The 24,105-nt window shown below is 34.4% G+C and overlaps 1 protein-coding gene across 15 annotated transcripts in view; it reads left to right on the top strand.

Moving 5' to 3' along the window:
* GRIA2 (glutamate ionotropic receptor AMPA type subunit 2) overlaps positions 1–24,105 on the top strand; it is a 156,846-nt gene that overhangs the window by 89,979 nt on the left and 42,762 nt on the right. For all 15 annotated transcript variants that reach the window (XR_015553800.1, XR_015553799.1, XM_087437486.1 and 12 more), the window contains exons 4-6: positions 4,072–4,268; positions 8,442–8,495; positions 13,798–13,959. Coding sequence is in view for 13 of the 15 variants with exons in the window: in XM_087437486.1 (XP_087293612.1) it covers positions 4,072–4,268; positions 8,442–8,495; positions 13,798–13,959 (413 nt within the window). In the remaining 2 variants the exon portion in view is untranslated. The remainder of the gene's footprint in view (positions 1–4,071; positions 4,269–8,441; positions 8,496–13,797; positions 13,960–24,105) is intronic.

Here is a 24,105-nt window from a genome sequence, read left to right as displayed (position 1 = left end):
TCCAACAATACTGTAGTCCAGCCATTCTTTATTTTAGCCAAAAGTCTGAGAGTTTAGAACTTAATTTCAGACCTTGTAATATTCTTGAAGTTTTTTTAGAAGATATTTTAAATATATTTATTAGGAGGAACAGTTAATTTTCTGGATTTTTTTTTCTATATGTAGATGAACACCTGCATATCTCAAGTTTTCTTTGTTCTAGGTAATTCAATAATATGAAATCAGTCTCTGCTATAGTAATTCATATATCCTGATATGGTAGTATATATATTAGAGTTGAATGATCACTACTTACTAAAAGCTTTAAATAAACCAATATTTATTTAATACTCCCATTGTCCATACAAGTTTATATTCTGAATTAAGGGATGAATGTATTTATGAAGATACTTCTATGTTAGTTTGGTGGAAGGAAAAGAGGCATATCTCAAGTAATACTTTCTCCCCTAATTAGAATGTGGTACCAAGAGATCCAAAACATGAATTTGTGGATGTTTGAAGAACTTAATTTCACCTCAATAGTTGTAACATGCATTTTCAGTGATTTTTAAATTTTAAAATAATCTATTAATTTTAAAGTAACCAGACTTAATACAAAACTCTTAGTTGTGTTGAAGGGGCAGATCAAGTTGAGAGAGAGTTTGAGAGGGTCAGTTACTACTACTGAAAAAGCAAATCTAAGACTATGGATTACTAAGCATGGGACATCAGTCTCTTCAAATCCTGAGTCAGATCATGCCATGGTTTGTGAATTACTTCTGGCTGTCCTTAGGAGACGATTTAATATTATAAGTATTTTCTGACAAAACTAAATTAATCAAGTCTGATATTGCACCACTTGAGGAGTTTAGCTTCTTAATAAATGGAAGTATTTTTGTTTAGGTTTCATAGGTTACAAAATATTAATTCTGAGAGTTTTAATAACAGAGAATTCACATAAACTGTGAGTTACTTTTGACACACAGAATGAATGAGTTTGAATCCCAGCCATTTCTTTAAATGCATTCCTACTGATTTTATACATCATTTCCATATTCTCTGATGAGGTGAATTGCCAATAGATGTTAGGTTTAGAAATATCACTTGATGAAATCCATTTACAAATTGTCATTTATATTTAAAAGTTCTTGTAATATATGTTGGAAGATGGGACAGAATATCAAGAGCGTTATCACTTTTGAAACTTTGGTATGTGGTTAGCTTCATAATTAAAAACAATGAAATGAAATAATTTATCACCTAGAAGAAAGGAAGCCCGCTTGTAAGCGCTATATGACCATATGTGGATAGCATATAGAACGTCATCCACAGATGTAATGTTTTTAAGGAGGTGACAAGGAAGAGCTGCATAATGTTGGAATGTGGTAAAGTAGGACTTAGACAGTGGAAGTTGTTGTTGTCCTACTTGTAAAGAAAACTGAATAGACTTAATAACTGTTTTCAAGCACATCGATAGCTATCAAATCGATCATGATGACCAGCTGTGTGTGTTCTGTCTTCACTGATGATGAAAAACAGGAAGAGGATTTGAATTGTATCATGGAAGGATTTAATTTACTTATAGTGAATGGAAATCATAGGTGATCTATGATGTTTTTAAAATAAGTTTTTTCACGAGTAGATTTTACAGTGGCATGTGCTCTCTGTTTCAACTATCCCTTGAGAAATTCTTGTTTATCCTATATTTTTTGGTACAAGACTGGATAGAGGAAATGAATTTTGTTGTTTTGCCAAAAAAACAGAATTCACTGTAAGTTCAGTTTATGGTTCAATTTTACAGTTTGAAATAAAAGTGAATTATTTTCAATTTTCATTATGAAATATTTTACATAACAAAATAGGGAGAATAATATGAAGACTCCCAAGGACTCTTAATTCAGCTTTATTAATGACCAATATATGAAGAATCTTATTTTATCTATATCCCTCTGCCCTTCACAATTATTTTGAAACAAATAACTGATATCGTCATTTTATCTGTAAATATTTGTTTATATTTTGAAAGAAATTTCTCGTTCTAAACATAACCACAATATCATTTTCATTTATAGACAAAATTAACAATAATTCTTTAATATCATCATTTTTTTTCACAGTTTGTTTGAATCAGGATAAAAATGAGGTCCATATATTGCAATTGTTGATTATATCTCTTAATGCTTTTCTAATGTAATATAGAGTTTCTCACAGTCTGGATTTTGATGATTGCAACACTATGGTATTTAACATATTACTCTGTGCCATATATTCTTGATGAATTGGTAGTTAGATCTAGAAGCTTGATGAGATTCATGTTCACTTTTTTAGCATGAATACTTTATAGGTGGCATTGAATATTCCCATTCGGAATACTCATGTAACTTCTGGTTGTCTCTCTTTTTGTGTTGTTAGCAGCAGTTAATGACTGTTACCTTGATTCATTAATTCATCAGGTGTTACAAGATGGTTGTAATTATAAATCTATATTCGTTCATCATTTATTAGCTGGAGTCTTTCCAAGAAGAGAAACCTCCCTTAATTAATTATTATCCTGAGTATAGTACATAGAGTAAAGACAGGAAAATGCTTCTTTCTCTTCTTTTATTTACCAGATTTCAAAATAGCTTGGCTCCCTAGCATCCTTCAAAGGCAACCAAATATTTTTAAAAATATTATTATGAATTCATGGATTTAAAAAATTTTATGTATTTAATACCTTTGCAGTTATTGTTCTTATTGATATTCAAATTGCCTTATCTTTATTTAAAGTGATTCCGATCAAATTGGCTCCTGAGTCTTTTGACACATTGCTGATCGTTTTGGAGAGCTTCCTTGCTTTCTGGTATCACAAGATGTTATTGACTCCTTTTGTATACTCTTGGCCAATATTGAAACAAAATTTTTAATGATGTTTTACAGTTTCAAATAGTTTTCAACAATATTTAGAATGCACATTTTTTTTGCCCTTATAAACAGATTTAAGTAAAGTTTAGTAGGTGATTGACGTTCATAGTGCGATGTGATCACATTAGATGAATCCCACATTTTATAGGTAAAAGGGAATCAGTGTTCTTTTAAGAAAGATGCAGGTCTTTCTGGCATCACGAAGGTGATGTGATGAGTTCTGAATTCTTTTTGGAGCCTTGATTTTGTGTTGTTCATCAAGCTATTAATAGAAATGGTGAATTTGCATTGGCTGTAGAGTTGTAGTGGTGTGAAAGACAAGTTTATGTACTACTGGTTTTCCAAGTAGTTCATAACTGCAGATTTAACTTTAGAAAATAAATTCCTAAGTTTTTTTCCCTCTCAATCCTACATTTTGAGGTAATGTATGAACAATTAAAAATAAAAATAAAATTTTCTAAGTTTTATGATGCTATAAGGAAAGTTACTAATAAATAGTAAAATGATCTCTCATTTGGGAAATTAAGTAAATGTAACAAATCTGTGCTAAAAAACTAACTGCTACCATCTGGTTAATAGGTGAACATTTTAATCTCTATGGGATCTGTCCCAATAACCAAAAATGATATTAACAGAAGATTGAGGAAAAAAATCAAACAACTGCTGACTGGGAAACAATAGGAGGAAATATAGCAGCCTTATGGAGATTATTGGTTCTTATACTCACATAGACTCACATAGATTCATCTCACTGAAAGTGTACTCAACCTTTTGAGGATATTAATATAAAATGATAGACTATCATATATAATGAAACAATTTTTTCCATTCTATAAGAGAAAGACATTTTTGTGATGTCTTTTGATTTCGCTTAAGCCAGAGGTATTAAAGACATTACACTGGTATTATCCAAAAGGAAACAGCTGAGAGAGCTGAAAAGAGGGGATAATATTTTCCCCCCAAACTGTGACTCTTTCAGTCAGAGCAATAGCATTTAGATAAAAGTTTTTGATGTGAAGCAGAAATAAGTGGATGTTGATAAAGATCGTAGCTGTGGCTTTTTAGAGGAGTCAACATCACCTTGGTTGCACAAAAATGTCAGCCTTAAAAATATATTCTGAGTTATACAACACAATTCTGAGTTATTCAAGTATCTTTATCAGTCATCATTTTTCCTTTCCTTCCCAGGCTTATCAACACTGCAAGCTGTGCTGGATTCTGCTGCTGAAAAGAAATGGCAAGTGACTGCTATCAATGTGGGAAACATTAACAATGACAAGAAAGATGAGACCTACCGATCACTTTTTCAGGATCTGGAGTTAAAAAAGGAACGGCGTGTAATCCTGGACTGTGAACGGGATAAAGTCAACGACATTGTAGACCAGGTTTGCTACTCTCTGTTTTCTAATGGCACTAAATGTAGAATATGCGAATATGCGTGCGATAGCAGCATTTGCGATGAGTGTCTGTGTGAGGTGCTTGAACAGCAGTTTTTACTTTGTGATTTATGTAGGATGCAGCAAAGATCATCAATTAAATGATCTCGGGCTTCAGTTAGCAATAGCAGATGGTTTTCGATAATGCTGACACGTCATACTGATCATGAAATATATAATTCCTGACTGATGTTTTACATTTTAAGTGTTGCCCTAAACTTTGATATTTTTAACTGGAAACTTAAAATTTAATTCTGTTGGACTTTTTAGAGATAAAGAAATAGACATGTATTAAGTGAAAATAAGTCTGGGGCCTGAGGGAAAAGTGAATGAATTCTTCGGCAATACACGAAGTACTTATTAGAGTACAGTGTGGTGTGCCAAGCCTGTATTGTTGTCTAAATGAGTCTGTCTTCAGAGAAAGTATGTATTTGTTTTTCCAAGAAGTAATATTTTCCTCCTACTAGGTAGGTTTTGAGTCACTATGAAACTTGTAATCTATGAAATTAAAATATGTAGGAAAGACACATTCAGTCTGTGTTTACTGATTGAGGAGGAAACTAGACATATTAATTTGGAATGTTTTAAAAAGTAAAATGATACCGGAGGTAAGGATATTTCATCTATGCTTACCGTATCACTCTGCTTCTGTTTAAGATCTTTCAGGACAGGACAGCCATGCAGTAACATCCTAATGATAAGAATAAAATCCCCTATGTTTTATACATAGGGTAAGTGACCAGGGTGGTGAAGTAGCATTATGATTTACAAAGTAAGGTTCTCCTTCGCTGGGTATCTGCTTCTATTCCCAGCTAATAAACATGTGTGTGTGTGTGTGCACGTGCACACGCACGTGCATGTATAATGGTGACAGCTAGTTCCTTGGAATAATATAGGATTGGAAGAAAAATACACAGTTGAGTATGTATTTCTTGGTCCTTCCATGGTTTGAGGAGAAAATTAGATGCACTAATTTGTATAACACCAAGCACTTTGCAAACATAAATGTTGATGAAGCCTTAATTGATATATAATAATATAGACTCTAAGACATACAAAATGGATCTCTCATGAAATATTGAATAACTGAATAAAATTAGCTTATTATAAAAAAGGACTAAAAGTTGTGTGCCAGAGAGGTGAACATTTCATTAGAAAAATCTTGATTCCTGTCTCAGGAGATGAAGTTAGGATTGTTTTTAACTTGAAGGTCTCTTGTTTGTATGTGAACTTCAACAACTCATTTGAATTTCATAGGAGATTCTCATTAAACCTGAATTTTAATAATAGTCATTAGTCTTTGGTTTAAAAAGTTTAAGTATTCATGACTCATCATAATAAATGTTGGAGAAAACCTATATGAAAATAATTCTTTCCAAAACTAGAAGAGAAAAACTACAAGAGAAACTGGGAATTTATGGAATGTAGTGTTTTGTAGCAAATATATGATCATGATTAAATAATGTCCATATGGACATCCATTCAAAATGCACAGAATATTTTGCACATATGTATTATTTGTATTTTCATAATACACTCTTGAATGTGTTCAATGAGTATGTACAATGGATGGTTGTGTCATTCAATAAACATTTATTGAGGACATCTTCTATGTTTGGAATGAGGGATGAAAAGAAAGGTAAGAAAGAGTGGTGTTTGTACCCCATGAACTCATTGTTTAGAGAGGAAGAAAAAATGTACACATGTAATACTACAATATTGCAACTTACACAATGTGGTCTAAGAGGATGGAGGAGGAAGTACCTATCTTAATAGGAGTGGGATGATCTCGGAAAGATTCACATACGGGTGGCATTTGGCTGTTTTGGATTCATTCATTTATTCTTGCAATAAATTTCCCTGAATGTCTAATGTTTGCTGGACAGGCTCTTAGTAGATCCAAGAAAGTAATGTTAAACAAAACAAAAACAGGCAAGGCCCCAGCCAGGTGAATATTTATGATGTATTTACAGAAATTAATATGTAATTATAATAATGGTATTTGTTAAGAATGAAAATGATAGGATGTTATGAGTGAGAATTATGGAAAGAAATAATTTAGATTGGGAGATCATGGAAGACTCAAGGAATAGAGTCTACCAGGCAAAAGATGGGGTTGAAGTACATTTTAAGAAAAGGAAACACTATTTACTTATTTACTCTATTAATACTTACAAGAGAATAGAGATGAGATGAAATTTTAATTTTCATAATAGCTTAAAGTTAGAAATACAATTGAATTGTGTTAGACTGTGAGTATTTTATCATATGATAAAACCTTGGAGGCACTTATTTCTAGCTGTAATTAAGTAGGAAAAGAACTCAGCCATCAAAAACATTTAGAAATTAACATAAATTTTCTATTGTTAGTGTAATACTAATGGTTATTTAAAGCAAAAAGAGATGGTGGTTATTAGTATGCCAATACTAATTCTTTATGCAGAAGTAGGGCTAGTGAATTTTCATATCCCTGCTTTCTCTCAATGAACACTAAACTCAAGTAGGGACTATGGATAGCACCATTTATCCTATGCTTTTTCTTAATTCGCAGAAGGAAGACATGCATGATTCAGAAAGTAGAATGTACACTAAGCAGAGCCAACAGCTGTCAGTAAGAAATATGAAAGACATAATCAACTCGATTCAGCTGATACTAATTAATATATTTTTCAGTCAGAACGACATCTTTTCTTAAGAATTCTCCCTTCAATACAGAAGCTTCAGTTTCTTGGAAAAGGCAATTTAGTTGTGTTATACAAATAGGTTAGAAATTAATATAAGCCCTAACCCCCTTCCAAATAGCTACCACTTAGTATTAAAGTGGCATATGGTGTAATCCTTCCTAGGATTTTGCCCTTGATCTTTAACTAAACACATTACTTTCAAGCACCGGACTTTGTCTGGGATGAGGGAAAGTCAGGGAAATCTTCTAGGAGGTAACATTGGGCTGCGATTCATTGTTCCTTAGGAGTAAATAAGACAAAGGGTCTGGTGGTGTAGAGAGCTTTCCAAGCAGAGGAAACAGAATATGTCAAGCCCGGAAGTGACGAAAAGAAGCCTTTTTGTGCACAAAGAAACCAAAAGAAGGCAGTTGTGGCTCTAGTGTAGAGAGTAAAGATAGGCCTGGAGAAGTTGGCGAGATCGTTGGATTTTGAAGCATATGAAGGATTTTGTTTATTATGCTAACCGCAGTGAAAATCCACCAAAACAGTTTAATCAGGGAAGTGAGATAATGTTTTGAAGTTTTGTTTATATTTCTGGCATTTCATGCTTTCCATTGGTGTGACTATTTTCTTAAAGATAGAAATCACCTTTGAATATCTAAGTACTAGGACTGCAGCATGGCTATGTCACCTATTTCTACTCTCCTCATAGTTGATATAGATCAGTGAAAATCAAATTGATTCAGTAATGTCACAAACTGTTGGTGAGCATCACCAAAACAACCACTTGTTCCATGATGTATTTATCTCGCCATTGATTTTTGACTTAGATTTCTGGGGCAAAATTAGCTTCTCTGATACTTTGCTGCCTCAAGCTGGAAAATAATCATGTTCATTTGAACTAAACTATAAACATTTCAAGATTCTTAAGATAGGAATATTATTTTACAGATCCATATAAGAATTCTTTTATACGCCTTTTAATATTCTTTTTATATTTATGTACTATCATAAACTCTATATGTGTTTATCTTTGAGTGTAGATGTGTAAATATAAAATCTCAGATGCTGGTTTCAGCTGTTTAAGCTTTCATTGAGAAGAAAAAAACATAGCTTTTGTAGGAATAAAATTATGACATTATGGATTCAACATGTTGGTGGTTTTATGTTTCTTAAAATCTTGTGGTCTTATTTTCACTACTGAGAAAACCAAAGTAATTATTTTTGTTTGGTCATTGGCTTCTTGAAAGATAGCATTTATAAACCTCTAAAATGTATTGTTACTTTTTCTGAGAGAAATATTGTCTGGATTTGATAATTATATTTTATCAAATATGACTCGTAGAACATCAAAAAACATAGATAAAATTCCATTTTTTCCTGAATCAGGTCATAACATCTATAATTTTACATTTATATTATCTACATTTATTAAATAATTGTTTCTTTACCTTTTTAGGTTATTACCATTGGAAAACATGTTAAAGGGTACCATTACATCATTGCAAATCTGGTAGGTGAATTAATTGATAGTTATTATTTTGCTAGAGATGCTTATTAATTAAAAAAATAATTTTGAATGGCCAATATTTATCAGTAGTATTTTTAAAAACGTATTTTATTATATTGATCAATTAGAAGTGATAATATTTTTCTGAATTTGTTATGTTTTAGATTTACTCCCCACTTTACATTTTCTAATCAATTTCCTATTACTATAAATATATAAGAAATTATAGAGTAATATTTGACAAGATTTATAAATTGTCTTAGAAGTCATATTTTAACTAAGGGAAAATTTTCAAAAACATATAAAATTTAAATTGTTCAAATTTCCCCTTGTTTCTCATTATCACTATGTTTTATAAACTTTACCCTTTGCTTATTCTTTTAAAGTTTTTAGTATATACAATATTTGATATGAATGCACATTTGCGAGAATATGTCAGTGCAAAATTAAACCTGGAGATATCTAGAATATTTATATACTATATATTATTTATTTCTAGTTTTCTACCTGCTATATAAGCAACACAAAGAAAATTGAATTCCTATAGCTGATCACTTTTTCACTGGGATTTCTATCAAATTAAGATTATACTGAACATCCAAATGGTTAATTGTATCTCCTTCTCTTAAGTATAATCAGTCAATTTAGAATTATCATTAGACATTTCTTTTTTCAAAATAGTTTTTATATCAGAAGTACAATGAACTTACAACTTTACTGTTGCAAAAGTTTATATTCTTTTAATAAGTATGATTCTACGTGGTTGAGGACACCTAGCCTCAGAAAAAAGGTGGAGAGGGCCGGCCCTGTGGCTTGGTGGTTAAGTGCGCGCGCTGCGATGCTGGCGGCCCGGGTTCGGATCCCGGGTGCGCATCGAGGCACCACTTCTCCGTTCATCCTGAGGCCGAGTCCCACATACAGCAACTAGAAGGATGTGCAGCTATGACACACAACTATCCACTGGGGCTTTGGGGGGAAAAAAATAAAATAAATAAAATCTTAAAAAAAAAAAAAAAAAAGAAAAAAGGTGGAGAAAAAGAGGGAGAGAGGGAGAGAATGAGAACTTATTCCAAATAGCATAAAAGGACTCTGAAAAGGTTGCATATTTATACAAATGTAGATTTATTTCATGGTTTATGTAATATCAGATTGTTACAGCAGAAGACATTATTTCTAGTAGTGGTGGAAAGAGATTGAAAAAAACTTACAACCTTACAACTGATAAATATTGTTTTCACTAGAAGGTGGCACCAGTGGTTTAGAATATTAAATCTCTAATCTACATGCTTGGGAGAAGTTGGTTGTTCAAGATAAAATTTCTGTTTGGCAATGAAATGGCTAACTACCATAAAAATTTATTGAAATTACTCTTTTAATATGATATTATAGATCCTAAATGACTCCCTACCAGAGAAGCAAGAGTTAAAATAGATGAAGCTCTGTATTCACTCTCTTCAGAACCACATTCTGTGCAGGGAACAGCCTGCCCAGTCAGTCCCCTGTGTGAGTTGTGCCATTTGATGAACAACACAGAGCCACATTGAGAGCTGTGATCTTTAAAAATGTCCAGATGGAGAAGATTATATTGGAACATTGAGAAATAATGGCAGAAGGTGGCTCATCAATTTGAGAGTTGATATATGATGCTATGGAAAAGGAAAGAAGTGTTCAAATGAACAAAGTAAAAAGATTAAAAAAAAAAATTAAAGCAAGTTCATGCTGCTGTCATGCTTCTAGGGAGAAATTTACCTAAAATTTTTATCTTAATTCAAGTTCTGTTTTTCCTTTTCTGAATACTTGGTATCCTCACCATGTGGAAATTCTAGTGAATCAGTAAGCTTGAAGAATCTGTCGAGTGTTGCAGTTTCTGAGAATTTAGAGAACCCTTGAAAATTTCACTGACATTTAAAATTGAAGCATGCCATCCAATGTTGAAGTGCTTTCATCTTCCAAACTCTTGATTGGGAATGTTCCTTTTTCCTTGTCCAGCATCTAATGAGTGTTAAAGTAGGTGGTTATAAAAGATAGAAAAATCCTCAGATATTATTATTGATTAGTTTTTTCAGGAATTGCTGAATGCTTGATTAGGTTCCCCAAACACAGGCTGTGATTAAGTTCCTGATACAGCATTTCAAAAGATAAGCTGTACATAAAGTGACGAAGTAGTGGTCATGAGGGGATCCAGGTCATATTTCTTCAACCCTTCAGATATGGACACAAAGCACAGCCATACTATCGACCTTACAGTGAAGCACAGTCATTGCTGAGCCTTGCCCACGCACACAGAAATTCCAAGAAACTTTTTGGTGTCTTACTCTTAAATAGTCAAGCATAACCAGGCATTTGAGAAAAGTCTTTGCCATGAAGGATGCAATACAAATAAACAGAAACAGAGCAGGCAGGAAACATGAGAAAATGGTTTAAAATTGTAAAGAATATCGGCAGAGAAATAAGGGAAAATATATTATCCATAAAAAAAGAGAAAAGGATATTATGAAAAAGATAAAAAAATTAGAGAATAAGAAAGCACTTTGGGAAGTTAACTGATTTTTCCTAAAATAACAAGTAAAATTACGTGACTTGGAGGATAAAGTTGAAAAAAATCTTCCAGATTATGTAAAAACGTGACAATACAGTATAAAATGGTGTGTGCAGAGGAACCTGTAAGGTACTTCACATTTAATCTAAGGGTTACAATGTCTTAACAACAGGCATTCTAGAAAGACAGAATAGTGAAAACAGGGGAAGAAAATTATCAAAGATACATTCAGAAAAATTTCCTGTCACCGAATGACACAAATTTGTCCGTTGAGTACACACAATCATGAAAGAAAAAAGACTTCTTTCATATTTCAAAGAAAATATCATTATGAAAATTCAGAGATGAAAAGAAGATCTTAATGGTTTCTAGCAGGTGGGAGACGGGGAGTAGTATGAAACAAGTCACATACCAAAAGTAATTGGATATCATGACATTGTATTTTTCAGTAGAAACAATAAAAGCCAGTGGAACAACGCCTTCAGCCCTAGGCCTGAAGGAAGGCACCAATCTCCATGCCAGCCACAGCATCTATATATATATATTTTTTTTGTGAGGAAGATCAGCCCTGAGCTAACATCCATGCTAATCCTCCTCTTTTTGCTGAGGAAGACCGGCCCTGAGCTAACATCTATTGCCAATCCTCCTCCTCTTTTTCCCTTTTTCTCCCCAAAGCCCCAGTAGATAGTTGTATGTCATAGTTGCACATCCTTCTAGTTGCTGTATGTGGGACGCCACCTCAGCATGACCAGACAAGTGGTGCGTTGGTGCGCGCCCTGGATCTGAACCTGGGCCGCCAGTAGCGGAGTGCCCACACTTAACCCCTAAGCCGTGGGGCCGGCCCCCATGCCTTCAGATTATGAGGGTTTCAACTTAAAATTCTATACTCAGCCAATATACAAATCAAGCGTCAGAGCAAAATAAAGGTATTTTCAGACATTCAATGTCTCAAAAATTTTAACTCCAGCGTGTCTCAGGAAACGATTGAGGACTTGAGCAGAAGGAAGGAGTAAAATATGAGAGAAGAGGGGCCAGCCCACTGGTGCAGCAGTAAATATCGCAAGTTCTGCTTCGGTGTCCCGGGGTTTGCTGGTTCAGATCCTGGGCGTGGACCTACTCACTGCTCTTCAAGTCATGATGAGGCAGCGTCCCATATAGAAGAGCTACAAGTCTACAACTATGATATACACCTATGTACTGGGGCTTTGGGGAGGAAAAAAAGAAAAAGAAGATTGGCAACAGATGTTAGCGCAGGGCCAATCTTCCTCCAAAAAAAAAAAAAAACAAAGAGTGATCAAGGACGCTGGGGAACTACTCAGAGAAGTGGAAAAGGGGCACTAGGCAACAGCTGCAGGGTAGATGGAAAGAGGAACCAATTCGGATCTCAGCATTAGGGAGGAGGTCTCCTGGAAATTAAATTCAGAAAAAATGAAATAGATTACGTATGTTTGAATATTTTACTCATATAAAAATGAACGTTTTCATGGAGCAACTGGAAAAAAATAAGGATAGGTATGTAGAAAGCTATAGTAGTGAAAAATGAAGCAACTGGTAACATCAGAATGAAATATTATTCAAGAGGGAAAATGCAATCCTAACATTTGGCTTTGCTCTGAATAGCAGAATTATAATATGAAAACAGTGAACATTAAAATGGATGAGGAGATAAATGGTTTAGTAATGTAAAAGAATTACATACTCATCTGGCATAAGCAGAAACTCAATAAAAATATCTAAAATGGAATTAACTAAGAAAGAACAGCAAAAATGTGTTATGCGGAAATATGGAGGTAAATAAGTGAAGAGGAAAATTATTGAAATTGATTGTTTTGAAGCAGCTTAACTGGAGTGGAGCATGGTGGAGTAGAGCAGAAAATCTATGATTTTTCTTATATACTTTTTTGCACTATTTGCATTATTTTGATGAAAAGAGAAACCAAAATTATGAGTCAATAACAAAGTAGTTATCCTTCCCCACACAAATAATATTAAAAATATTTTTAATATGAACAAAAGAGAAAAGATTCTTCTGTAGTTTGGATTCAGAATATTTTCAATCCTTATGCACGACAATAAGGAATTACAAAAATATTTATAATTGTGACGTTAAAATTATGATTTCATCTTGGAGAGAATGTAGTCTCAAATTGAGATGCAATTTATGACAGCACACTATTTGAAATCAATGGAAACACCATATGATAGTTTTAGTAATGACTGAATTCATTCTAATAATGAAAGAGATTGATTTTTTTAATTTAAAATCTTTTATAAAATTAATGTGAAATTAATTGTTCTCAGATAATGACTAGGCATTTAGTACCTTCCATTCTCATTTAAAAGATGTTTATATTGCCTGAGAGAATGAACAATTTAAATAGGAATAACTTGCTCATAATGTCGTAGCTCTTGGAGAACTAGCTTAAAGTTATTAGGTATCTGTGACCACATGGTGGTGCTGTGTTGTAGATTGAATAAATAAAACCCACTCCTCATCCATGGAGGATTTCTCAATAAAATGGAGAACTTTTACATAAGTATGACCAGTAAACAATCATTGAATAAGGACCCACTATGATGCCAAGATGGTGCTAGGTGCTGGTGAAGAGTATTGGCTGAGAAATACAGGAAACATTTACTAGAGGCTTTTTATCTTTCATGTGTTCCTTGAAATTTGTAAAACCACAATGTATAGAGTTATTTGGTAAATGTTAAGTTCTATTTGGTTCCTAATAGAAAGCCTGATGTAAATGTGTTCTTTTCTAGGGTTTTACTGATGGAGACCTATTAAAAATTCAGTTTGGAGGTGCAAATGTCTCCGGATTTCAGATAGTGGACTATGATGATTCCCTAGTATCTAAATTTATTGAAAGATGGTCAACACTGGAAGAAAAAGAATACCCTGGAGCGCACACAACTACAATTAAGGTATCTATCTATCAGTATCTACCTCTATATCTGCATCTATATCTATAGCAATGTCCTTATCTATATCAATGTCTATATCTATATCTATATCAACTGCTGGCGAGTAGCCTGTTCTCTGGGACACTTTAGGAAGAAGATGAAAAGCTCAATTTGTTTTAGTAATTTAAAAAAATAAATATAATGCTTTATGCAGTCAAACAAAGGATCTTTGAGTGCTAAATGCAATGCACTGCTCTAAGCACTACCCAGACTCATCTTTTATTCTCCCTGGGTTTGGACACGTTGAGGTCTTCACCTGTTAATTCAGTAGGTTTTATTGTGTATACACATGCACGCATCTATTTACCTCCAAATATTAAATATTTCTGCTGTTGATAGGAAGGTTTTTCTCTTCTGTTGGTCACCTTATTGAGAACAGAAATAAGAGTAAAACCTGAGCCAGCTTTGATGGCCTAGTGGTTAAAGTGCAGCACTCTCACCGCTTTGGCGGCCCGGGTTCATTTCCCGGTCACGGAAGCACACCACCGGTCTGTCAGTTGCCATGCTGTGGTGGCGGCTCACAGAGAAGAACTAGAAGGACTTACAAGTAGGATATACAACCATGCACTGGGGCTTTGGGGAGAAAAAAGAAAAAAGGAAGATTGGCAACAGACGTTAGCTCAGGGCGAATCCTTCCCTGCAAAAAAAAAAAAAAAGTAAAACCTGGCGAAGAATGGCTTGAGGAGTGAGTGGGATGAAATGATGTTCACATTCTTCATGAAGCTAGATTTATGAAAATTATGAGCAAAAGTTGCAAAACGTTCTCAAATGTATAGCGATTTTGTTTATTTGTGTATTTTAGAGCAGATTGTGAATGAACCAGCTAGGGACAGTGTTATTTCAGTTGCTCTCACAGCTATGTTTATGCATCATAGAGAGTTTTGTTGGTTTTTTTTCCCTACACATAACGGAAATAAGAGATATAGACGTTTGGCTGTAAATTTGCATCTGGCTGTAAGACTGGTCCTAGGTAAGGATTAGAAGATTTGAAGTTGTCTACTTTTTGTTGTGTACATGGATCTCATTGATTTTAAGTCAAATTCAAGAAAGCATCCTATAGGATGGTAAAGAATAACCCAGAGTTAATTTTTTCTCAAAATTAGGTAACCTCTTGTTTGGTAACCTTGACTGAGATTCAGCGTTAATACCATTTATAACAGTGTTGTGGGCTTGTGGGAGTACCTTCATGTAACAAGGCTGCTGAGAAGGCAGGGACACCTAGTCTTTCAGTTGGTGTCAGTGTATGTCTTCTTCTGCGCTCACTAGAGTTCTGACCGCTGGTCCCATTCTGTGGAAATGCAGGCTTCCATCCATTCAGAGACGATGCCATTTAAGTTCTCTGATGAAGAGCGCATGTGGCATTTATCCTCAAATGGAACCAGTGTGCTTATTTTGATTACTCTATTAGTCATCATGTTGCCTCCCGCTGCTGCCTGCTGTGAGAATAACGAAAGCAAAATGAGACGATTTTTTCTCATGGAAGTCATATCATTATTAAAGTTCATATGTCATTCATCAAAATGCAAGGGGAATTTGGGGTTTGAGAGATCTTTGGCAGTGCATTTTGTTAACATTTTGCCAAAACCCAGCAGCAGATTTCACTCTGTTGAGAGCCTGCATGGTGACCTTTCTTTGCTCCCTCCCGCTGTAGCGTTGCCATCCATACTGCCTCCCTTTTGGCTGCTTCTGCCAAGTTTCAGAGAGATCGTGATGGCCCTTCACTGGAGGTGCTGCAAAGAGCATAGGCTTGTAAGTTAAAAAACGTAGGCTCTGATTCACTGTTTGACCCTAGGCTCAGCGGTCTCATCTCCACAATGCAGTAATGGCTGTTACTTCCCAGGTTGCTCTGAAGATTAAACAGCATAGGAGACGATATAGCATTTCCTAGTATAAGCAAGTAGCATATTCTCAATATATGATCTGTTTAAGTAAAGGGAGCAAAAATATCTCTAATTATTTCTTTTTTGTTGTCTTTTAGATCATTGACTGTACCAGGTATATTGCCTGATGATTTAAATCACGTTTTATTATACTACAATAAAAACTTACGCTATAGGCCTAAAAATCTATAAAATACAATTCGTTACATCAAATTCTCTCCATGGTTAGGCTTTGGAAATTATATAAACTATATCAAGTTGCGGGAGTATTAAATAAATGATTGTTTTAAAGTTTTAGTCTGCCCCAAAAGTTAGTGCAGTTTCCATAGTTTCCTAATTAAAATCACCCTCATTCAATAAATAGAAGTAAAATCTTAAATGCTTCAACATTTAACATATTTTAATAACCATCAAATATAAATTTCAAATGTTAAATTTCTTCGTTCTTATATCCTGTACAAAAAATAACTCTAGAGTTGTGGCACTGAGATTTTAAGTCTGACTTTCAGTAATTTGCTAATCTGGGGCAACATTCATTCATTCATTCATCAATTCATTTATCCATTCAATACATAGGTACTGAGTTTTTACTCTGTAAGCAAGCACTGTTCTAGGTGTCAGAGAACAAAGTTCTAGCCTTCAAGGAATTTATAGTCTTCAGACTAGAAACCAGCAATTACCTTGTAGCATTAATGGAAATTGTCTTGTTGACATCTTAGAACCAATGCATTCTAAACTAAACTTCTGATTTCCCACCACTGTTCCCTCTTTAGCCCCTGCCAACTATTCCTTCAATAGTTTTTCCATCTCAATTGATGGCAACTCCATCTTTTCAGTTGTTACTTCCACCAAAAACCTGGAAATCTTCTTGACTCCTCTCTTTCTCCAGTAACCCACATCCAGTCTGTCAGGAAATCCCATCAGCTCTGCTTCACTTCTTACTACCTCTTCTGCAACCACCCTAAATCCAACCACCCTCATCTCTCGGCCAGGATTATTGCAGTGGTCTCCTAAACTGGTTTCCCTGTTTCCACACTTGCCGCTCTATCTTCCATGTTTGTCGTCCTTTTAAAACATAAATTAGATTATGTCACTGTTCTCTCCAGGCCCTCCAATGGCCTTCGGTTTCACTTGAAGTAAAAGCCAGTCATCCTTTGGCCTGTGAGGTCCTTAATACTCCGTCACCCAGCCACATGTGACCTCGTCTCTTGACAGCTCACTCTGCTTCGGCTACTTTGGCCTTTTTGCTGTTCCTTAAACATAAAAGGCACTTGCCCACTTTAGGGCCTTTGCACTGGGTATTTCCTCTTCTGGACTATTCTCCCCTTAAATATCTGCATGGCTAAGCCTCTTGCACTCTTTAAGTCTTTGCTCAAATGCCATCTTCTCAGGGAAACCAATAATAGGCTCTCTATTTAAAATTGCAATCTCTCCACCCATCAGGGTATGTCTCATTGCCCTTTTCCTGCTCCAGTTTTTTCCCATTAGTACCTTCTAGTGTACTGTATTTATAATTAATTTATTCATTACATTGTTAATTGTCTGTCTCTTCCAGCTTGAAAGTAAATGCCATGGGGGCAGGGACGTTTGCTGATGTTGTTCATTCACTGATGTATCTCAAGCTTTTAGAATAAGGCTTGGCACCTAGTGGCTATTTAATAGAGGCTTTCTGGATAAACAAACGGAGGGAAGCAAAGAAACTGTGGTAGCTCACATAAGAACCTCCTAATCTAAGTTCTGGAAGTAAGAAAAGGCTTCTTGGAGGAAGCAATATGGAATTTGAAACTTGAAAGAGAGGTAGGGATTAGGAGAAAGAAGACACAATGGCTCCCTATAGAGGAAATAAGATATGTAAAATCCCCAGTGCAAGGAAAATATAAGTATTTCCATAAGGCTGGAGGTTGAACAGAGGTGTTTTGAGGGAACTTTGAGAAACAATACTTTAGAAATATGCAGGATCCAGATCTTGTGTGCCCTGTTGACCTACTAAGTAATTTTTTATCTTATTCTGAGAGCAACAGGGAACTACTAGAGGAGAGTGATCATCATGGTTTTGATACAGGAAGATTACTGGCTGCCCTGGTGACAATAGATTGCAGGTGTGCACTTGATGGCAGGAGAGCTTTTAGAAAGATATGACAAACAATCCAGGCAAAAAATGATAGTTGTCTAAATTGTGGTTGTGGCATGAGGGTGGAGAGAAATAAATGGATTTGTTACATTTGCCAATTCTTCTAATTTTTTTATCTGTAAAACAAATAATAATTGCAAAAATCATAACCATTCATTGATAATATACTGATATAAATTCAGTTGAGAGATACTTGTGGATTAAAAACAAGACTCTGAAAGGCAGTCTGCATCATTTGTATCTTTTGGCCCCAAATCTCATACAATGGTTTGCACAGAGTAGGCACATAATACATATTTGTTGAAATGAAAAATATAAATAAACACTTTGAAAATATCAAATCACTGAGAGAGGAAAAAATAGGTAATTAGCATTGCTATGAAATTTGGTTTGAATTTCTACCCTAACATTTGTTATGTTCTTTTATTCAGCCATGGCAGAAAAGTAGTGTTATTTTACTTCACGAAATGTAAAATGACTGTAGTAATCAGAACTGAATCATCATGGCACCTGGATTTGAATGGGACAATTAAAGTGAGCATTTTACCTTCCTTAAAAAAATTTTCAAAAAGAGGCAGATTATAAAGATTTGGCACTATCTCAGAAATAATGTATAAGTATTTCTATTTTTAGTAGATTGTCAGTGTTTTTGGTGTCTCCAACAACTTGCAAGATATAACTATCCATTCTGTCTTGTAACATCGACAATTGGAACATTAGTTTGACTTTTGTGTCTGCGATGTCCTGTCGGTGTTAAGGAATTCAGCAATAATATGTGACTGACAATTGTTTGGCATTGTAAATAATCCCTTTCCCACAAGGATCTCATTTTACTCAGGAAATGACTTAAAGCACAGACTCAAACTTTCTTAATTGCTGTCCTAAGAGAGTTATTAGGCCTGCCTGAAAATAGTATAATCTTTTTCAGTTCAATAATTAGTGTCATGCATTAAATAGTACCCTGGTGGCTTAATAGAATTAATTCTGCTTTTTGAATATTTTCGCTGAGCAAAACCACTGCTGGCACATTGGCATCCCCTCCTCCTAATATTGAAAGTATTTTCCACACAACAACCTAGAGACTTGACATGTTTAGTTTCCTATATTTTATGGTTTAAAAAGTATGTATATGACTGAAATAAACCCATAAATTAAAAAATGTAATAAAAATTAAAATATTGATACAATTACATATTTTATAAAAAATAATTGAAAAATAATATATTGCACTATTTAAGTATATATTACACCATTAAAAATAAAAATACATTACTACTATTTGTAATTATACTGCAGGATATCTGGGTTCATCTCATTTCCACATTTCTTCATCTGTAAAGGGAATAAGTGTAGATGATCTACAAGATTTTTCCCAAATCTCTAACACCATGATTATGTGAAGTGCTAATTTAGGCACTCAATGAAACATACCCTAACATTTCTAATTTTTGCTGAATCTCTCACTCCTCAAATGGTTCCTCTGTTTCTCAAAGATTGTAGTGACTTGCAGGTAATCATCTCTGAACTCCAGGTGCCAAAATCAAATCCTAAATTACCCTGGAAAATATTTGTGCTTTTTTTCATAGATTATAAAAAATAAGGAACTTTCACCTTGTTAAAAGAGTCCTAGGAAGTTGGGAGAGTTAGAGGGAGGAATTTATGCAACCAACAAAATAAAAGATCTGCTTCTAAGAAAGTCTTTACCTACCTAGGGGTGAATTAAAATCAGACAGTGTGTTGACTTGAGTATCTTTTTTCTGTCTTGGTGAATCTCATTAGTTTCATCTGAAAATTTGAATCTTTAAGTGAATCTGAAGTTTCAGAATGTAAAAGTCTTGTTCCTTAAGCAAGATTTTCAGTCTGGGATAACATAGGCAAAAATATGTTGGTGTTTAATGTATTCCTTTTGTATGAAGAGTCTTTCTTCACAGTGGATTAAAAATTACTTTTATTATTCATAGAGAATAATAAAGTATGTTAATTTTGGTTTCTTGCCAATGGAGCTGTCTTTTCATCCTTGGAAATGTGATACAGCTTGTGTGCTTACTAAAGACGTTTAGTTTTTTTTATTTTTTAATTAAGACTTTTTTTTTTAGATTCACAGCAAAATTGAGCAGAAAGTACCAAGTTTCCGTATACCCCTGCCCCCAAACATGCATAGCCTCCTACAATATCAACTTCACTCACCAAAGTGATACATTTGTTAGGACTGGTGAACATACATTGACATATCACAATTACCCAAAGTCCATAGTTTGCATTATGGTTCACTCTTAGTGTTGTACATTCTATAGGTTTGGACAAATGTGTAATAACATGCTTTCATCATTACAGTTTCATACAGAGTATTTTCACTGTTGTAAAAATCCTCTGTGCTCTGCCTTTTCCTCTCACCCCACCCCCATGTCTGGCAATCTTTCTGTCATCTCCGTAGTTTTCCGTTTTCCAGAATGTCGTATAGTTGGAATCACACAGTTATGTAGCCTTTTCAGATTGGCTTTTTCCATTTAGTAATACGCATTTAAAGTTCCTCCAGGTCTTTTCATGGTTTGGTAGCTCATTTCTTTTTAACACTGAAATATTCTATTATCTGTATGTACCACAACTTATTTATCCATTCATCTATTGAAGGACATCTTGGTTGCTTCCAAGTTTTGGCAATTATGAATAAAGCTGCTATGAACATTCATGTGCTGGTTTTTGAGTGGACATATGGTTTAAGTTCCTTTGGGTAAATACCAAGGAGTGCAATTGCTAGATCATATGGTAAGAGTATGTTTAGTTTTGTAAGAAACCGCCAAACTGTCTCCCAAAGTGGCTGTACCATTTTGCATTCTCACCAGCAGTAAGCGAGAATTCCTGTTGCTCCACTGATGTTGAGGTCTTATGAAGATTTTGTAACTTTATGCAGTGAAGTTTCAAAGGGCACATGTTCAAAAGGCTTTAGAGGAAATTAAAGATGACCTTACCACGCATAGCCATTTTCCAGAGGGTAGACTGCAGTTGAATTTGAAATTAAGACAAGAATAATTTTAAGTTCATAATGTATTTTCTAATACTATTCTTTTTCCTATGGCTCTAATTGATTCTTGGTCATTGCCAAGAATCTTAAAAAAATAGACTTTCTATATTTTTGTGTGTGTGTGAGGAAGATCGGCCCTGAGCTAACATCTGCCAATCCTCCTCTTTTTGCTGAGGAAGACTGACCCTGGGCTAACATCCATGCCCATCTTCCTCCACTTTATATGGGACACCGCCACAGCATGGCTTGACAAGCAGTGCGTCGGTGCGCGCCCGGAATCCGAACCGGCGAACCCTGGGCTGCCGCGGTGGAGCACACGTACTTACCACTTGTGCCACTGGGCCGGCCCCACTTTCTAAAATTTTTCTTGTGACTTCTTACTTATCTTTCCTTGAGCTCATCATTTTTGACCATGTTGATAATTTTGTAAAATGAAGAAACTGAGAATTATGTTGTGTGAGATTCTCCAGAGAAATATCATCCAGTGTTTAATAAGTTTATTTAAATAATTGATGCTATTTTAAAAATGAGTGTGTAAAATTTACTAGGCTATGAAACTGTTAACACCCTAGAATATGTTACACAAAACACTATTTTTATGGAAAGTAATTGGTGTTAAGGAAGTTTTAAAATAGTAATTAGTTAGGACAATGCTGATCAAACAAAGTTAAACTGGAATTATTACTGTAGGATTTCTCAGGGCCTTTAATATGCCAATGTGAGAATCATTTTCTAAACTTACTGGGTCACAGACTCTTTTGTAGATAGGATAGTGGTTTTCAAAACATTATAAAAACAAGCTAGTGTTATACCAGGATAGATAGTAATAAAAGGAAAAAAGAAGGCAAACATGATGGTCAATAACTTGCCTTTTTAGCACATTTTACAACTCACCCAGCTTCTCATTTCCTGTAACTCTCTTCATTTCATGTGGTTTTTGCCAAGCAAGAGGACCAACCCTCCCAGTGTGCCTGTGGCTGAGGAGTTTCCTGGAACTCCAGACTTTCTATTCTAAAACCGAGACAGTCCCAGGCAAACCAGGATCGTTGGTCACCTTCATTACCCCAGAAATGCAGAGATCTGGATTCAAATTCCACTTTGTCACATAGTTTTGTGACCCTGGGCAAAATATAACTTGATAACTTGGAATCTTCACCTATAAACTTGCAATAAAAATATTTGTTGCATAGGATATTTTTAAAGGACTTAACTAGGAAACTGTCCAACTCAGGTTTGGCACATAAAGAACTAGGTCAACGTGAATGCTTTCTTTTTTCCTCACCTTCCTTTCCAACACTACTATGATGTAGAAGAAGCATTGCTCTCCTTATTTCATTGATAAGAAACCTTGGACACTATAGCTAACTTGCTGAAGGAAACAGAGCAGTAAATAGTAAAATCTGGGCTTGAGCCCTGTCTTATGCTATGTGCAATGCTTTCTAAATTACGCTCAACTCAATTTCCAGTGATCAAGGAAAATTTGGAAAGTGGCCATTTGTAGGAAATTTTGTAACACTGTTGTAATACCTAAAGTCTAGTACTTCTCTCTTAAATGGTAATTTTTCTATTTTAGCACGATTCAGATAACATGTGTTTAGAAATAGGTGCAATCATTATGCAATCATAATCCATGAAATTTTATATTATAGCCTATTTATCCTCTTTGTGTATTCATTGATTTCTAAATGTACATAGAACTTCTTTTCATCTCCTTTCTTTTTTTTTGGCTGTCAGAATACTGTTTCCTGATATCGGTGATTACAGTAATGTATTATTGAATAATGTCTGATGGCTATTGAGCATAACAAACGTGTTTAAAAATGCATATTTTATTTTATTTTTGAAAAATAAATCTCAATAAATATACATTTAAAATGGAATAAAAAGTGCATTGGGAAAATGGACAATAAAAACGTTTTCCCAGATTTCTTCATTGTGGATATGGTGTGATGGTGATACAGCATTGCAAAACGTAATGGCCTCCCACTGAAATATAAATTTCCAACTCAGCTGAGGGATTTCACAGAACATAAACATCAGAGCAGAGATGATGCATTTGATTTCAAGGAAGGAGATAGTTGCATTGCCATCATGTTCCCTTCAAATTAATTTACATCTAGTTTAGTGAACGGTAGACTAAAACTGAAATATTTAACTATCCAATCAAAAATGTGAACATATTTGTTTAGAAAAATAAATGAGCCACATATGCAGAACATAAACAAAAAGAACTCTGGATACAGAGGCTGCTGATTTTCTCTGAGCCCAGAATTGTGTTTCTATGATTGTGACTTTTAATTGAAAATGATAATAGGCTTGAGACTTGATTAGATTTGAACATTTGAAAAAGGTTGAAAGAATTTCTCTTCTGAGTGTGCTCATGCTCTGAATCGTAATTATAATACGCTGCGTGGACCCAAATGCTTTCAGTTCGTTCAACCTCATCTTATTTTTTAATGTTGTTCACTAACATTTATAGACCTCTGAAACATTTAGCAGATGGCTTTATAGATTTCTCATAGTAATGTGAGCAAGCTGACTCAGTGAAGACTGGTTTTTAACTATTATCATAACTTTTTAACGCAAATTGCCATACTTCTTTTTTTAAAAATATTCAGTTTATTCCATTTAGGTTCCATTTCCTATTCAGTGACCTAGACTTTATTGTAAGAATTACATGGGCAATGAAGTGATTGCTGGGTGAGAAAGCAAACTCATCAATGTTTTTTCCTCTGGGAGGATAGAAACAAACATAAGTGAGGCAGATCAGTTCTGATGTGCTAGCTCTTATTTCTCCAGGAAGTCTTTTCTTAAGTAGATATGATTTAAAATAATGCCTTTAATAGAATATAGTTTCTTTAAAATGGCACATAGATATTATAGGATACTTGGAAAAGACGTGTAATTGTGTATGTTTCCTCTCCATTATTATAACCATTCTGTTTATTTTTCTTTCCCTTTTTTGTTGAAGTGATATAACCATTTTTTAATCACTCTCATTTTTTCTTTGAAAAAGGTTTTTTTTAATTTAGTTTGTAATAATGTTTTTCACTTAATTTATAATTAGCATTATT

The sequence above is a fragment of the Ceratotherium simum genome, chromosome 12 (genome assembly GCF_057802395.1).
Source record: "Ceratotherium simum simum isolate JZ-2026a chromosome 12, ASM5780239v1, whole genome shotgun sequence".
Lineage (NCBI taxonomy): Eukaryota > Metazoa > Chordata > Mammalia > Perissodactyla > Rhinocerotidae > Ceratotherium > Ceratotherium simum.
The sequence above is the reverse complement of the archived record's forward strand: the minus strand, read 5'-3'. Positions and strand labels throughout refer to the sequence as shown.